Genomic DNA, 19,354 nt, shown 5'->3' on the forward strand with positions numbered 1-19,354 from the left:
ATTCATCTCATCTTCAGCATTCTTGCGTAACACCACATTTCAAAACCTTCTATTCTCTTCCTTTTTGAGCTAGTTATCGTCCGTATTTAACTCCCATACAATGCCACGCTCCACGCTAAATAAGTCTTCAAAAATACGTATATATTTTCTAATTCCTATATCAATGCTCGAATTGAACAAATTATTTTCTTGAAAAATACCATCCTTGCTTGTTCTAGCCTGCGTGTTATGTCCTCGTTACTTCTGCCATAATTAGTTATTCTACAACCCAAGTAACAATATTCATCTACTTCCTTTAAGGCGCCATTTCTTCTTTCTTTCTTCATCCGTTTTCCGTACAGGGTTGGTTTTTCCCTCGGAAGCAGCGTGGGTTCCCACCTCTATCGCCTCAAGGGCAGTGTTCTGGTGACTTTGGATCGGGGACAAAAGTGGAGAGGTGGAGAGGGTCGGAGGGTCTGCGTTACAAGACCTGCACCAAGCAAGCCGAACATGTCCTCGAACACTCCCGGTACTAAAATTCATACGATAACTAAGATAAATAATCCACAACTGTTTCCAAATAACTTCTCCAGATATTCTGCAGACTCAAATAAAATAACAATATCATCCACATATCTCAGAGGTTTGATTTCCTCTCCTTGGATTGTGATTCTCTTTCCAAATTCCTCTTTGATTTCCTTTACCACCTGTTCTATATAAACATTGAAAATCCTTAAATATCAGGTTTTATTACTACCCTATAGGCTTTATATATTATACAAGAGGAGGGGACATCAAAATGGGCTGTGCCTGAGGCAGCAAGCACGTTAAGTCTGGACAAAGGTGTGCGGGCAGGTGGTTAGGTAACATTTCGGGTGAACAAACGCCCACTCACAATTTTCAGTTGACGCCATCACCGGTTGAAGCACAAAGAGCAGATCTTACAAGTGATATGCTGTCAAGATATCTACAGTATTTCATATACTCTTCGCTTCTCACCCACGCTCCTGCGTGTAATTGTAAATATTCCCAAGTCATCGTTTCCTCTATGTAAGAGAATTTCTAATCAGAAACCTCTTGTCCATCAAGATAAGGCTATCACAGAAGGTGAGCAGGGTGGGGAGAAGGTAAATAGAGAATGATATTGGAAACGACAGTACCAGTATTCATTGATCTGTGCTGTGAACATTACTTATTCCATCATGTCACATAAAGTCTTTTGTAAGTACTAAGATAATGTTCTGTGCTATCGGAGGATAAACGTAGATTTGCTGAACATATGTCATTTATATAATATTGATAGCAATGTCAGTCACTGATAATAGAGTGCGCCGTCAGGTGCCAGCTGAGACGCAAGAGCATGCAGTTGCGTGCTGAAACGGAAAAAAAACAGGCCTCAAATTAGTACATTTTAATACAGATAGTGTTGTGCACTTTTTCAAGAATGAAGATAACAAACACGGTAGATAAATAAATAAATAAATAAATAAATTTTTTGCTAGTGGCTTTACGTCGCACCGACACAGATAGGTCTTATGGCGACGATGGGATAGGAAAGGCCTAGGAGTTGGAAGGAAGCGGCCGTGGCCTTAATTAATGTACAGCCCCAACATTCGCCTGGTGTGAAAATGAGAAACCACGGAAAACCATCTTCAGGGCTGCCGACAGTGTGATTCGAACCCACTATCTCCCGGATACAAGCTCACAGCCGCGCGCCCCTAACCGCATGACCAACTCGCTCGGTAATAAATAAATAAATAAATAAATAAATAAATAAATAAATAAATAAATAAATCACTTGCATATTCCCTTAAAATAGCAAGTTCACCCAAATAATAGTATTACTACAGGTACAGACTAGTAATAATAATAATAATAATAATAATAATAATAATAATAATATAATAGGAGAAATAGAAGTGCTAGAGAAAAAGGAAAGAAAAATTCTAAGAATAATCTGGGGCCCATTAAAGACTGAAAATAGGAAGTTCAGATACAGGAAAAATAAAATGAAAGAATGTATCATACGATCAGGAAGAAGAGAGTTAAGATCTTCGGTCACATAATGAAGATGTATTATGCCAGCCTCACAAAACAAATTTGTAATCATGTTTACAAGAGAAAGAATCTCAATCAGTGGATTCAGTGTATAAAGAGAGATATGGCGGAGATGGGAATAATAGCAGATATAATACGGACAGAACAACTTTTAGGGGATTGATACACAATTTCAAGGGTTTCCGGGGGAAAGAAAAGGAGGAACGGAATAGTATCTGGACAGAAGAGAGGAGGAAAAATCACAGTGAAATAATGCAGAACTATTGGAAATAAAAAAGGAAGGAGGAAACAAAGAGAAATGAAAGCGGTGGATTATTTTACGTGATCCTAAGATGGCCAAAATCGAGAAAAGAATGATAATAAAGAGAACCAGAACATCTCTATGCATCATAAACACTAATTTTGAAAATCAGACACGGAAAACATCAGGAAAGAGCGCAAAGTCATGAAGAGAATAATAGGCCCAAAATTCACAGACGTACAATACTCACAGAAACAAATAGAATATCTGTTTTCTTTTTCTGTTTTACGTTGCATCGACTTGGAGAGGTCTTATGGTGACGACGGAATAAATCAATTATAGGTCTGGAAAGGAAGCAACCGTGCTCTTGATTAAGGTGCAGCTAGTGTGAAAATGGTAAACGACCAAAAATTCTCTTCAGGACTGCCCACAGTGAGTTCGAACCCACTATCTCCTGAGTGCAAGCTAACAGCTAACGCTACGGACCGCGTAGTCAAATCGCCCGGTGAAGAGGAAATCAAACTCTCTCTTATCGTCCCCTCAGTTCGGAGGATCGTGATCTCTCAGGAGGCTATTGTTCAATTGTTTCCATCTCTTGCGGTTAACGGCCAGACGTGCTGCACCAAGGTGCTTGGTTCAACGCAGTTATTTTCTTGATAATGTTCCACCATCGAGTGGGAATCCTCTTGCCGGGAACATTTCGAAGAATGATCAGTTTTTCTATGTTGTCATTCCCACGTCTGTCGCATAGCGTATCCAAAGAACTGCAAATTCTGACTGCCGCGTATAGCAGCATAAAGGTGGAAATATGGTAATTCAGTTGCCGTTAATAGCTGTGAACTCAATGGACGACTTGAGCTTGGTACGAGTACATTTCGTGCGACAGGACTTCATTTAAAAGTCTACCACTCTAATGAAGTCTCTCAAGGCCTTACGCGTGCGTAGCCCATTGAATCTTCCGCATGTTGGAACACTAACCTTTCTACACAAATTGCGTAACACGAGGTACAAATGTCGAGGTTCACTGCGTACTAATTGCTGCCCGCGGCTATTCTCACCGGGAGGACATTAACACAACCGAACCAGTCTCGTAGATCAATAGTGCACAAACTATCTATTATTTCTTTTCTTAGCACTAAATATACTTGTGACAACAAGTTTTATTTAAATTTGGGTCGTGGGTATTCAGTAAACAATCGATGGGGTGTTTTTCATGTAACATAACTTTTATTTTGAGAAAGCGCTAGGTACAGTACTTAGAATACTTAGAACACTACAACATACCTGTAAGAGAATACTTTTTTTCAGCTTGTAGAAGCATACAGTATTTACAAGTATTTTACAGTGTTTTGTGCTTTGAAATGTGGTTACATAGGAGAAAGCTCAGAATAGCCTGGACAGATTTTGTAACCAATGATGAGGTGTTACGGAGAGCTACAGTAGAGTTAAGCATGAGCTGGCACACATCATCTAAGCTAGGAAAACAGCCTATTCAGGCCATATTCTACGAGGTAGAAAGTACGGGCTTCTACACCTCATATTACAAGGAAAGATAGAAGGCAAGTGAGGAGCTGGTAGACCACCCATGCCATGGCTACAAAACATCAAAGACTGGACTTGCATCAACAAGACCGAACAACTCTTCACGTTAGTTACAGAAAGGGGAGCTTTCTCCAGGGTGATCGACAACATCTGGGGGACCAGATATGGCACTTGAGAAGAAGTTCCTCGTTAGATTGTAAAACGTAAAATATTTATTAAGTCGATACTGAAAAAGATTGGATTTTCATGTAACGTAAAAAATTGTTATAGCTCAAAAGGTATTACATACGCAGGAATGGTTTGCATTTTACTTTAAAGAAGAAGTATGAACACACAAGATGCGACCATGACAGCTGAGGTAATGCGCATGACGTCATCAAAATATGGCCGCCCAGTTAAGGCAAGTCTTAACGGTCGAAAGTCAGTCACCGCGCGGTATTGCCATGGTGTGTTAGAAGTCACACACAGACGAGAGGGGTGTCTAATTTGATTTATTCTTACTAGATATATCAGAAAATAACAGAATATTAAAATGTGGCTATAAATAAAAAGTATTTTGAAGGTTTTGTGACTGTCAATTGACAAAATTTTTGTATGCTTTACAAAAACGTCCAAATAAATTACTAAATGGCGGGTAAAAGCCTATATGAAACGTATACAGGAAGACACTTGATTCAATTACGGATCGAGTAAGCCAGATATAATAATGAGGCAGCAACGGGAGCATTACAAACTTCAGCCTGCCCTCTTGTAAGAACAAAAGATAAAAACGCCTTCAGTAGAAACGTCAAATTTAAAATTGCAAGAGTTTCAGAGAAAACATTTGATTTTTATTACTAGCTTCTGGTAATCACCAATATTCAATAACACTTTGACAATATTGCTAAAAATTGTGCAAATAAAAATGTAAATGAGTACGTAAAACAACGTAAAAATTTCATTATGTTTACTGTTTCAAATTACAATACACGACAGAGGTTTGACTTAATCGGTTACAACGTCGCTTTTACAAAAATGAAATGGTTAAGATGTATTCTGTGTAAGCAAGTGGCCGGAAAGTATGCTACGGACGGGGTACGAAATTCGGAGAAGCGCAGCTTGAGAGCTGGCATTCGTGACGTCACGCCGCATACTTGTTGCAACAGTCAACATGCAGCGGATTTCAGTAAAGCAGAGGTGCGCGAACATTATGAAAAGAAAACAATCTGAAGGTTGTTCCGTAGCAAAAATATACGCAGGAATACTAAACATATTGGACATACAGAAAATAATATGTAAACATTAATTCAGCAACTGATTTAAAAATAGAAATATGGCTGGGGATCATCTAAAAATTTGAGTTGCGGAAATTAGTGTGACATAAATGCAACCTAGCATATGCAGGCAATTTTAATGATGGTGCAGACGTAACGGATTGCACAATCTCCGTTCAATTTGGAATGATCTACAGCCTTGGTCTTATGACTTTATGCCGTATCTGTATCCCTTTTACGTTTGATTTTTCTCTATTAATCGATGTTAAGTCAATTTGGAATTTTCACATGCATTATTCATACTTTCAATTACTTATATGAAATACAGAATCATCAAACTCTTCACGAAAATTGGCCCACTCAGTAGCCATATGTGAGCCAAATGCTACGTATGTAGCTGTCACATTATTATCCGAAAAGTAATGTAATGTGAGATGATCTTACAAAACCTTTACCCTGTTCCACGTTTCTAAATCTGACCCAAGAATAGATGACATATCATTGGACCAGCCATTTAGGCCACTAAATCCGGCGTGTCTTATGGTATAATCCTTTGTCGATATGACGTACGTTTAGTAGCAGTTAATCTGTAAATGAAGGTCTTCAATATTGTAAACACGCATATACTTTCGTATGTCGATCTATATATATTCACTGATGTCGATTTAGCGATCGAGAAAGGGTCGGTCTGCTATTGTAATCAGTACTCCCCACACCGACTTTGACTGGCAGTAGGAAAGGGTTCCTTCTCCAACTCCTGTGTAACTGTCATTAGTAAGGAAGGCCTACAATTGTAATGAATAGTTCCCTTCTCGATTTGACTTGCAGAAGGTAAGTGAGCATGCAGTTTTGTTTAAAACTCCCCTACCCGATTGTGTTTGGCAGTAGGCAAGGGTGCCCGCCATTATAAAGAAATGTACTCATCTAAAATGTGACTGGCATTAGGCATAGTGGCCTGCTATTTTGATGGAAACTCACCAACTTGGTGTGACTGGCAGTACGCTGGCTGGCAGTAGGAAAAGGGGCCTGTCATTATAATGATAACTGCACAACTCAATTTCGAGTGATAGTAGGGTAATTGCCTGCCATTATAATAAAAACTGTAATCTGTCTGGAGGTAGGAAAGGGGGGCTGCCATTTTAACGAAAACTCCCCAAATCGATTCTGTCCGCATAGTAGGCAATGGGGCCTGCAATTATAATGTAAACTTCCCAACCTGATTGTGAATGCCAGTAGGCAAGTGAGCCTGCCGTTATATCACAAATCCGTAACAAACACTTTACATTGGAAACGTACGGGGACCTCCCCATGCTCTTTCTCGGATAACGCTAAGAGACATGCAATTTTAAAACTATCTTATTTACTGCATGTACACTATTTACTTCGATATTCGAATACAATGTAGAATACCGTAGCGAAGCACGGGTACATTCGCTAGTTTATGATAACTTGATTTTGCAAAAGGAAAAGTGGTTTCTTTTTCTTTTTTGGAAAAAGTAATGTAACGTTAATCTTGTAAAAAGCAAAATCGAGAATAAATAATGTGGAAACAAGCCAGGAATGTCGGTGCAGGAGTGGAAGGTAGACGCTACCACTCTAGTACGTGATTAGTTTTATAACCGAAATTAAGCAAGTACTCTTTTCTGGTGTAGGCTCCAGCTCCACGTGCTTCTCTTTTCTATTTATTTTTTGAACATTCAGTTTCTAGGGCGTCTGGACGTGCCTCATTAAATCATGTATATTTCTCTTTTTAATACCTTACGTCATATTGTACATTGCTACTCTTCGACTTGCAATATGTCTACTTTCGTCGTTAATGTATCAAAAAATATCCTGAAGTACTTCTGGAGGTTCAATAATAAATATTAATTCGCTTAAGCCCTCTAAAACGATAGATTATTGCTTTTAAAAGAACAGGCAAGTTGGCGTTGCGGTTAGGGGCGCACAGCTGTGAGCTTGCATCCGGGAGGTAGTGGGTTCGAACCCCACTGTCGGCAGCCCCGAACATGGTTTTCCGTGTTTTCTCATTTTCAAACCAGGAAAATACTGGGCCTGTACCTTAATTAAGGCCACGGCCGCTTCCTTCCCACTCCTAGCCCTTTCCTATCTCATCGTCACCATAAGACCTATCTGCGTCGGTGCAACGTAAAGCAACTAGCAAAAAAAGCTTTTGAAAAAGTTTCCCACTGGATGAAATAGTGCTTGCGCCTGCGTACTTATGTTTGTCTCGCTTTTTAATCCCTATTTCGAACCCTCCCATTTGGGTTCTCTCGGGAAGTGAATTTTCGATTTCTGAAGGTATCTCAGAGATTATCACGTTCTACTGTGTCCGAAATTCCCTCTTTAATTCAAGTATACTTTGTTTTGTATACGTACCATTACACTTCACTACTCGTCGGGTTCCATTTAACATTATTTATACCTATTCTACCATTTGATGATGAGGAGAAGGAGGATGATTAACATTTTGTTATCGGTACATTACATGGTAAGAGTGGTTGGCTTGTATTACTCACATTCCTTGTATTTTTGTTTCAGAGTAACATGTCAGGGGTGCACAACATGAAGGGAGCCGAAGTCAGCGACGACAACTTCTCTGACGATGACGAGAGTACCCCATTGTATGGCGGAAGGTGAGTGTCATTTATGTTATCTATGTATCTGAGTGTGACCTCTCATCAACAGACTTCAGGGAAATATGACTGTCCTTTTGCATCCTTTATACATGTTCAATATTTCTGTTTCTTTATCTATATCTGATTTTTTAAAAAAATAAACGGAGCAAGATCCTGGAGATTGGTGCCCTAGAGAAATGACTAGGAACCAATTATCGAGCACTCTGAGCCGAAATTAATTTTCAGCTCCTCTTTTGGCCAACAGCACGTGGGCTGCTTATCCACGTAATCGTCTGTCTGTTAGGTCATCAGCCCAGAGGCTGGTTGGATCCTCAAAGCACCACCAAAGGTTATGCGGTTATAAGGAAACTCCAAGAACCAACGGCAGCACCAAAATGAGGCGTACTAGGCAAGATGAGGAGTGAGGTAGTTTGCCATTGCTTTCCTCACTGGGTCAGAAAGTACTATTGCAGCACGACTGACCCTATGAGCAGCACCTTTCATAACACTCAGACGCACTAGTCATGCTCTGAATGTCATTACTCAGCACTACCCATACCCCAGCAACTTCCATATTGTCACAGCCATGGATGTTGACTGGGACTTTGGTGGAAGCTACACTTTACTCTGGCCTGTGCCAAGAGATGGATGCAAAAGTATTGCATCCATCAAGAAATGACAGCAGGCAGTATCCACGTAATTACCACTCTCAATGTTGCTCGACAATAATATCTCACGGCATGCGGTACTTTGTCATGGCTACACGATTGGCATTCAGAAAATAGTACCACAGGTACAATTTTAAAGTAAAACCAGTAAGCACGGTTATCTGTGTCAATATGCTTCCAAAGTTTCCAATTGTTCAATTTCTTTCTTGTAAGGTTTGACAAGAATTAAAATTATTTGCAAGATTTGTTTTAACATGGAGGAAAGGCAAACAGCACTTGTTATCCTTGGACTGTCAGTAGGATATATTATCAAAAATAAGAGAAACGCGCAATGAACCACAATTTACATGGATAAAACATTGATGGAGTTATCTTCAACATAATTTTGCAATGTGTTTACTGTTATAACATCATGTGCAGAAAGTACTTCTAACGGTTTTCAGTGTTCTGGCATTAGTCACTTTGCTTGATTAGAAAGGGTCATTTTGAGTTGTAAACTCCTTTCCAGATTATAATAAATGATGTGCGAACAGTTTATACACCAATGTTCATTAAAAATTGTGTAATAAGTATATTTTGAGAGACTAAAATCTAAAATGCTAAACTCATGGATTTTGAATTGTAACCCTTTCTTTCTCAACCATCGAAGTACTTGTAATAATTTTTAAATTGATCTAAATTCAAACTAAATTTTCAGGTATTTATATTTATACTTTACCAAAATTTGATAAAAATTTTGATTTAGAAAGCAAAATGAGAATATAAATCATCGAAGGAAAAAGTGGTTAAGCCAGTTTTATGGAGCGTAATGGACAGCAATATTCACATATAAAATTTGTATAATTATAAATTATTTTAAAGGACTTCTTCTCTTAAATTAGTTATAATGTAAGGCGAAACAGTACTGAAAGGGCCAACTGGCTGAAACCTTTTGGTGTATATTTCACAATCGCAATTCCTTTCAGGGATGCACATTGAAGAAATTTGCGAAACGACAACAATTGTAGTAGTCTTTTGTAATACGCAGAATACATGATCATATACAGGGTGAAGCGAAATTCGCGCACTCGGGTATCGCAGCGCGACTCCTCACATGCCAGCAATAAAAAATGTTTCCCACAAAAGTTCGTCCTGCGAGTATATCCGGGAGAAAAAGGTCGTTGAAGAGTGGTAGTCTGGCAACACTGTAACCACTTGTGGGGTAACTACCTCTTTCAGCACATATTAGTGGTGCTGTACAGTTGGTGAGGTGGATAGAGTTTTGGTTTAACATGCAGGAGGGCGAGGGGTCGATTCTGGATTGAGGCGTATGTTTTTTATTTCGTAAATGTAGACCAGTCCGCCTCTGTGGTGTAGTGGTTAGTGTGATTAGCTGCCACCCCCGTAGGCCCGGGTTCGATTCCCGGCTCTGCCACGAAATTTGAAAAGTGGTACGAGGGCTGGAACGGGGTCCACTCAGCCTCGGGAGGTCAACTGAGTAGAGGTGGCTTCGATTCCCACCTCAGCCATCCTGGAAGTGGTTTTCCGTGGTTTCCCACTTCTCATCCAGGCAAATGCCGGGATGGTACCTAACTTAAGGCCACGGCCGCTTCCTTCCCTCTTCCTTGTCTATCCCTTCCAATGTTCCCATCCCCCACCAAGGCCCCTGTTCAGTATAGCAGGTGAGGCCGCCTGGGCTAGGTACTGATCATTCTCCCCAGTTGTATCCCCCGATCCAATGTCTGCAGCTTCAGGACACTGCCCTTGAGGCGGTAGAGGTGGGATCCCTCGCTAAGTCCGAGGGAAAAGCCAACCCTGGACAATAAACAGATTAAGAAAGAAAGAAAGAAAGAAAGAAAGAAATGTAGACCAGGTGGTATGGTAACTGGTATCTTAATCGTCAACAGCGATTGCAGCGGGTCCTCTCGAAACCATTTGCGCTTTCATACTGCGATCCTAGAAATGGACGAACATTCGTTTTCATTGGTCAGCTTTGAAAGACGCCCTTTCCACGTCGTGGGCGCGAATTTATTCGCACCACTAGATGCGTTATAACGTGTTCAGCGTTACTAAATTTTGTAAATGTGGGATACATGTGACCTAAGAAACGGCGTCTTACTGTGTTACAGTATGTAATGTCCGATGGAAATTAGCAAATAAAAAAGCGCCTCAACCCAGGATCGAACCCTCGACCTCCTGCATACTAACCCAAAACTCTATCCACTGCACCAACTGTATAGCACGACTAACTCCTGCTCACAGAGGTAGTTACCCTACACGTGGTTACAGTGTTGCCAGATTGCCACTCTTCAACGACCTTTATCTCCCGGATATATTCGCAGGACGAACTTTTGTGAGAGACATTTTTTTATTACTGGAATGTGAGGAGTCGCGCTGCGACGCCCGAGTGCGCGAATTTCGCTTCACCCTGTATAGTAGTTTGGAGTCTAGAAAAACAGTATTCAAAACATGATATAGGCTTCTGGGCCTATGCCGTATCTTCCTCGTGAACTGTCGAGATTTTCTTCTGAAGACGTGGAGCAAAGTTCTCTGCGAAACATAAAGAGTTTCACCTTGTTTTCTTGACACGGCATGAACCCAAAAGTCTGTATCATCTCTACAAGTACGGGCCGTGAAAGCATCAATATTAACTTTACTCAAGATCATAGATTTCTTTCCTTGTGACGAGGCATCTAGGTACGGACTTCGATACTGATAAGATACAATTTGTTCATACAACTTAGAACGTTCATTTTATTCTTCAACGAATCTTCCACTAGGTTCTAGCAGCATGCAGGCCTACTTGAAGTAGATAAGGGTCATAACGGAGCAATTACTCGCTCTTGCAAGAACAAAGAGCTGTCAAACATGTGATAATGAATTGCTGTAAAACATGATTGCCATGATAAGATTAGCACAATTGCACAATTCTCACCTTGTACAACTATGTAATCTGATCACTGGACATTCATAGCGGCGAGACAATGAATTATTATTACTCCAATGCATTTGGAAAATCATGATCGGCTATCGAAAATTCCGCTTCTGTTTCACATACCATATTGCAACACATTTACACATGGCTGGAAGTGGGGGGGATTTACTGTGCCTCCAACACGCCGTAATACTTATATCTAGCGATACTGATACTGTTGTTGAGCATGGAGAATCAAATGGTCAGAATTTTCACAAAGTGAAATTCAACAAAGTTGAGAGATAAAGTAAAAAAAATCGTGTCAAAAATATATTTTTAAATAGAGCGCAATAAAACTGGCTTGCAATAATAGACACGAATAATAATTTATATAATAATAAATCCTTTTCACAGAGTTAGCCTGAGATAAGGGATCTTTATTTTTAGAGTTGGCTTTACGTCGCATCGACACAGATAGGTCTTATGGCGACGAAAGGGATCATTAATCGTTTAACTGCTAACATAGGCCTACTTACCATCAAGACCCTCCGAGCTGAATTTATTTTTTAAATAAGAAGTTCTAAAGAAAGAAAAGTGAATAAGAATGTGAGAGATCTTGCATGAATTGAGACAACAACAAAGAGAACTCCAGATACATTTTCTTTTGTACAAAATCTACACGCAAACAAAATGAGGTTCCTAAATATAACCATGCATTTTAAGAAAAACCTTGAACGTGGCTGTGAATTAATCTTAATACTTATAATAGCAGTGAAGCAAATAATTGTATATATACCGAGCTCGATAGCTGTAGTCGCTTAAGTGCGGCCAGTATCCATTAATCGGGAGATAGTGGGTTCGAACCCCACTGTCGACAGCCCTGAAGATGGTTTTCCGTGGTTTCCCATTTTCACCTGTACCGTAATTAAGGCCACGGCCGCTTCCTTCCCATTCCTAGGCATTTCCTATCCCATCGTTGCCATAAGACACGTCTGTGTCGGTGCTACGGTACGTAAAGCAAATAGCAATATATATATATAACTTGTGGTCCGCCTCTGTGGTGTAGTGGTTAGCGTGATTAGCTGCCACCCCCGGAGGCCCGGGTTCGATTCCCGGCTCTGCCACGAAATTTGAAACGTGGTACGAGGGCTGGAACGGGGTCCACTCAGCCTCGGGAGGTCAACTGAGTAGAGGTGGGTTCGATTCCCACCTCAGTCATCCTGGAAGTGGTTTTCCGTGGTTTCCCACTTCTCCTCCAGGCGAATGCCGGGATGGTACCTAACTTAAGGCCACGGACGCTTCCTTCCCTCTTCCTTGCCTATCCCTTCCAATCTCCCCATCCCTCCTAAGGCCCCTGTTCAGCATAGCAGGTGAGGCCGCCTGGGCGAGGTACTGGTCATACTCCCCAGTTGTATCCCCCGACCAAGAGTCTGAAGCTCCAGGACACTGCCCTTGAGGCGGTAGAGGTGGGATCCTTCGCTAAGTCCGAGGGAAAAACCGAACCTGGAGGGTAAACAGATGATGATGATGATGATGATGATGATGATGATGATATAAAACTTGTGGCTGATAACCGTTTTTATTATTTATCATTTATTAATCTGTACCCTCCAGGGTTGGAATTTCCCCCCGGACTCAGTATTGGGTGGTGTCCTGGAGCGTGAGACATTTGGGGGGGGGGGGGACGTACAACTGGGAAGGAGCAGTACCTCGCCCAGGCGGCCTCAGCTGCTATACTGAACAGGGACCTTTTGGTTGAACAGGGAATCGAGCCCATCTGTAGTTATTTGACTTCCCGAGGCTGAGTGTATCTCATACCAGCCATTTTTTTCAAATTTCTTTTCAGAGCTAATCACGATAACTGTTTTTATTATTTCTTAAAATATGAGGTTCGTCCATGATGGTAAAATAGAACACATTCTCTTAAAGGTTATAATATGAGCTTTGGAGGATTTAAACCCTGATGTGAACGGCATATTGGGGTGCAACATCCCATGGAAAAACTTCTACAATTTTAACCACGATGGCAGATCGCATGCTCAGTATGAGACACGCTGGAGACTATAAAGCGGGCATGAATTTGCCAAAAGTAACTTCTCATCTGTTAGGCTGTCGTGGTTCACTTTCATTTTCGTTTCAAACCGGTCTCACAGGAGATTTGTCTTTCACGGAGAAGTTGTTCTTACACGGCATAAGGCTACACACCGTGTTAAATTGAAACAGTAAACATATTCAGCTGTCGATAAAGTTCTAGTTAGAAATGCTGAGAACATATTCTTCTTGTCTTCTCTTCGCGGTAGGGCATGTTAGGGAGCACGTGCCAATTTCATTTCCTCAGACTAGGAAGTTGCCTCTTCCCTTCTTTTTAATACTGCTTCATCTTTTCGCTGTGTTTTCTTCTTTCTCACCTCAGACCACTTTGAACGAGGTTTTTTAAAAAGACTTTTCTTTGGAATGCTTCCATATTTAACAATTTATTTATAAAAATACCTCAGTTCCAAATGGCTATTGACTTCTTTAATCCAAATTTTATTGACGTTTTCTCCCAAATGTATTCGAATGTCTTTATTGTTATTATGTTACATTCAGAAAGTGACAATCTCATGTTTCTTATTGTTTCCCTTATGTTTTCTAAGTTCTGATAGATTTTCTTATTACAGTTTACAAAATTCTTTACTTTTATTTATTTATTTATTTATTTATTTATTTATTTATTTATTTATTTATTTATAAAGTGGTGAAGTTAATGCTCTTGACCCCCTCTCACACTTATCCACATACCATTTTTGGATTTTTTTCAGAATTAATTTAAAATATCATGCTAATCATTTACAGTTTATGAGACAAGACGAGTAAGTCACATAAAGAGTAACAATAATACAATTAATTAATATTACTAATGATGGAAAAAATATGGGGTTAAAAATAATGTGGACAATAACAGAAATATATCAAATTAATAACTAAAGAATGTATCTACTAACTAGTTTGAAGGAAAGCTTATTCTAACATGAGGCAAAAATAAATTAACTGAATATTACTATTTTAAAAATTGAGTTCACTAAAAACTTATGTTACTATGTTATATATTTCTACGAACAGTGTATAGTCTTAAATGAGAAGGGTTAAAACGTAAATGGAATAGCCTAAGACCCTTAAATGCAATACGTATTTTTTGTTTCATTCACATGTCATTCTCTCTTACATTCATTCGAGTCAACTGTATGTACTCTGGAGGAATTTACGGCAGGCTGTTTAAACATCCTAGACGAGCAAGACTTTTTAATATCTCCCGGGATCGTATTCCATAATTCCTAAGCGGTGTCCAGGAATGAATGGCTGTAAGTATTTGTTCGATGCGGTGCTATTTCAAGCAGTGATCCGGAACAAGTATTAATTTCGTGGAATGAAGAAAGAGGCCTAAAATTGGATGATGGTAGATCGGGCTATTTGCAGAAAGCAACTGATAGACGAGAGTCTTTTGGTGGGTTTCCTACGGTCGTTTAAACGTAGCTAACGCAACCTTGTTTTATGCGCATCATGTCGGAGCTGGAAGGCATAGCGAATGCAAGAGTACTGTACACGTTGTACTTTCATTACTTGTTTCACAAGTTAGATCAATCATTATACTGTCACAGTAGTGAAAGACTGGAAGTACAAGTGTATGTATGAGTTTTCATTGGACTCACGATTTTTCTAATGATTATTCTTTCTAATGTATCGATATATACTAACGCCTTAAATTTAAAACTGAGGCAGAGCATGGTTAAATGTTGTATTTGGTCAATTTTGCTTTATGAAGTAGAAGCTTGGATTTTGAAATCGACCACCATAAAAAGGCTGGAAGCTCTGGAAATGTGGTTTCATAGGAGAATGCTAAAAGTCTCCTGGATACAACATGTCTCTAATGAACAGATGTTACAGAGAGCTGCTGACCACCATCAAATGCAGAAATGTTATGTGCCAGGGGCATGTGTTACGTGGTGAAAGATATACAGTATTGCACCCCGTTTTAAAAGGCTAAATTGAAGGACAGCGGGGAGTGGGCGGAGAAAGAACTTCATGTCTCGAGAACATTCAAGACTGGACAGGAACAAAAACCATCGGAAAACTCTCCCGTGTTGCTGAAGATAAAAGAACACTGTCCATAGTGATCGCCATTGACCGGGAGACTAGACACGGTATATAGAAGACGAATATATCGAGCTTATCTAATCTGTGATTTAATAATAGGAGCTCGCTCTGTTATAGATATTCCGATTACTTTATTATTATTATTATTATTATTATTATTATTATTAGGAAAAGGATATTTAGGCACGAGGAAGGCAAATGTATTTGGACAAGGCACATGCATAGGCTAGCCTCTCTACAGTTATGTCGCTGAGTTGTATATATTTTAGGGGTTCTCATAGTCTCACTCCAGAACCGTTGTGCGGGTAGAAGACACATTCGCCTTGGTTAAATATGACTGCAATGTAATCTATTCCTGACTAAAAATCCTATGATTAAAATTTTCAACATTCTATTCGAGACTATAGCAATATAGAAAATGGAGCATTAAAACAGTATTCTAACATATATGTGCGTCTACCGCTATAGTTCCGTTTCCTGATACGATGTCGGGAATGAGGTGAGATGAAAGTACATGGCTTATTTTATACCCGGATGCCCCTCCTGCCACCAAATTGGTTTTTCGGCCGTTTCTGTGCCAATGTGTCAGAAGGATCCCCTCTTGGTCTCTGTGTACAGTAAGTAGATATTGAATGCGATCTTTCATCCGGATCTAATGCGAATCGTAGACCTTGGACTAAACTAACCAAGGTTAGTCATGGCAATTTCTTGCTAACCAATACTCTTATTCTCTTTGTGTCACTTTTATTCAGGATATTGAAGGCTAGAAGGACGAATCAATTCCGTCATCTAATTTTCTTTTTCAATAATGGGCATGAACGACAATCAGACATGACTAACTTTGTCAGCTAATTGTTAAAATTCCTGACTTTGTACATTTCTTCCTAGACTATATTAGACTATATTTCCGTGCGGCAAAATGGTTACCAATGCTTAAAATAAATAAATAAATAAATAAATAAATAAATAAATAAATAAATACATAAATAAATACATAAATAAATAAATAAATAAATAAATAAGCTCAAGGCCAATAAAACCTGTGTTCCATCTAAACGGAAAGTACATGTTTTGACATATATTTCCAAACACAAAATTTATTCAAATACAAATTATCTTACAACTACTAAAAATACAGCATTAATAATAATAATAATAATAATAATAATAATAATAATAATAATAATAATAATAATAATAATAATAATAATAATAATAATAATAATAATAATAATAATCTAAACCAAACCCCATTGCGCAACAGCCTAGAAGGGCCATGGCTTACCAAGCGATCGCTGCTCAGCCCGAAGGCCTTCAGATTATGAGGTGTCGTGTGGTCAGCTCGACGAATCTTATCAGTCGTTATTCTTTGTTTTCTAGACCTGGGCCGCCATCTTACCGTCAGATAGCTCCTCAATTGTAATCACGTAGGCTGAGAGGACCTCGAACCAGCCCTCAGCTCCGGGTAAAATTCCCTGACCTGGCCGGTAATCGAACATGGGGCCTACGGGTAAGAGGCAGGCACACTATTCCTACACTATGGGGCGGAAAATAATAATAATAATAATAATAATAATAATAATAATAATAATAATAATAATAATAATAATAATAATAATAATAAATAACTTACAGTACCTATTGCCAGTCTGGTGCAGCTCTAGTAAGACATATTCTCCGACTACGGTGAGCGGCATGGATATGAACTGGAAACTGCGTATTAGTATAGTCGAGCATAGTGTTATGTTGTTTGTTTTTCTCCCTCCCTCTCCCTCTCTCTCTCTCTCTCTCTCTCTCTCTCTCTCTCTCTCTCTCTCTCTCTCCTTAAGTGTTTTAACGTCGCATTAACATGTGGAATATTTTCGACGGCGCATGAACAGGAAAGGCTGTGATTACGAAGAAAGAGACCGTGGTCTTTAGACTCTGACAACTCAGGTATGGAGAGGGAGATGATAATGACGGTGGTGGTGATTACCGTTTTATGAGAAAGTACAACTGAGCAACCATCCTCAATTAAAACTAATCATGGGGGGGGGGGGGGAATGGAGGGGATCCGACACTTCGAAAAATGAAGGTTTCGGCATAAGGGCCACGAATGGCGTGAAAATGCAAGATTCCTCAGACCTCGCAAACGTAATACCATTGGGGTCGGAAAAGAACAAGAGTTGTCTAAGTAAGGTCGGATAGAAAAGATAAAGGAGAAGAGCCTAACACAAGTAAGTGGAAGCAGTGCCCGAATCAGCTAGCGGAAGCCTGGTGCTAACCCACGCTCCCATGGTGAGAGACTTTGCCCCCACTTTCAGTCAGCTCCTACGACAGGCAGGGCATACTGTGGATGGGTTATGATGATGGTGAGGAGGAGGAGGAATAATAACAACACCAAAGGGTCACCAAGACTTAACGTCCCCATCCGATAGATGAATCACAATAAACAAGTCACTCGATATGAACACTGCTTAGAGGTTTAGAAGTGAATCTATGATTTTGGCACGCAATCTAGTGATTAGAAATTTTGTACCACCAAAATGACCAATGCCGACCAACTTTCTGACGGTGAACTTTTTCCACCCACAGGACATGAACCGACTAAGCACACTGATGAAGCGTATAAACTTGACGTCGTAACGATCATGGCCATCAGGCGGGCATGACGCTAACTATTATTATAACATGACTATAGTATTCACAAAATTATTAAATTTAGTTAATTCTATTACGGTTCTTTTGATGTAGATAACGATCTAATAACTTCCACTTTACCTATTTATATAAAATAACATGCACTGACTGACTGACTGACTGACTGACTGACACTGACTGACTGACTGACTGACTGATTCATCATCGCAGAGCCAGAACTACTGGACATAAAGAAATATAATATTGAGGATACATTTACACTACAATGTAGGTGCTCACTAAGGGAGGATTTTTTGATATTCCGTCGCTAATAAGGTTAAAAGGGGCTGAATTTTTAAAATGAGTGTATCTATATCTCAAAAACTTAGCAGTTTAAAGACGTGAAAACCGGAATTTTGAATTCTTTAAAAATAAGGAAACACGTATTTCTTGTTTTCACAAAATCCTCTTAAGGGGGGTGAAAATGTGAAAAAGGGGTTGAATACCTTTTATGAGGATACTTATATCTCAAAAACTGAAGATGTTACAGTCATGAAAATTGGTATTTGGAATCTCCTTTAAAAATAAAGAAACACGATTTTTTTTTGGAAAATCACGTAATTTGTTTTCTGAAAATCCACTTAAGGGCAAGTGTTAAAGGGGGGTGAATTTTAAAATGAGCATATCTACAGTATATCTCAAAAACTTAACATATTCCAGAGGTGAAAATTGGTATATTCAATCTCTTAAAAATAAAGTAACACGTATTATAGTATATTTGTTTTGGAGAAACGTTTAAGGGGTGGGAGTTGTAAAAAGGACTGAAAATGGAGTTGAATTCTTTTTATGAGGAAACTTACATCTCAAAAACTGAATATGATACAGACATAAAAATTTGTAGTTGGAATCTCCTTTAAAACTAAGAAACACGTATTCTTTTGTTTTCGGAAAATCCAATTAATGGGGGGATAAATAAACTGAAAAATGAGTCGAATTCTTTGCTTGAGGATACTTATATCTAGAAAACGAAGGACGTTACGGACGATAAAATTGGTATTTGGAATCTCCTTTAAAAATAAAGAGACATGTATTTTGTGGTTGTGGAGAGGGGAGTGAAATCAGCTTAAGGGAGGTGTAAAAAGAGTTGAATTATTTTTATGAGGATAAACAAAATTATTGAACTTAAAACAATACAATCCTAAGGAGATTTTGATTAGGGGGTGAGGAATGATGACAAAAATATGCATTTATATGAAACCGTTTGAATTATGAAGTTAAAATTTCAAATGATATCCTAAGTGTTAATAACAGAAGGTTTGAAACAAATTTAAAAGCTCAGAGAGTTAACTGGG

General features: G+C 39.2%; 1 protein-coding gene across 3 annotated transcripts in view; it reads left to right on the forward strand.

The window, feature by feature from the left end:
* Positions 1–19,354, forward strand: part of kkv (hyaluronan synthase-like protein kkv) — a 391,180-nt gene that overhangs the window by 200,519 nt on the left and 171,307 nt on the right. For 2 of the 3 annotated variants that reach the window (XM_067145303.2, XM_068227201.1), the window contains exon 2: positions 7,612–7,706. In XM_067145303.2, coding sequence (XP_067001404.2) covers positions 7,618–7,706 — 89 coding nt within the window. In that variant the 5' untranslated portion in view covers positions 7,612–7,617. Of the gene's footprint in view, positions 1–1,148; positions 1,201–7,611; positions 7,707–19,354 lie in introns of those variants that run through there. The other variant, XM_068227202.1, reaches the window with a different exon arrangement.

This window comes from Anabrus simplex, chromosome 4 (genome assembly GCF_040414725.1).
Source record: "Anabrus simplex isolate iqAnaSimp1 chromosome 4, ASM4041472v1, whole genome shotgun sequence".
Taxonomy (NCBI): domain Eukaryota; kingdom Metazoa; phylum Arthropoda; class Insecta; order Orthoptera; family Tettigoniidae; genus Anabrus; species Anabrus simplex.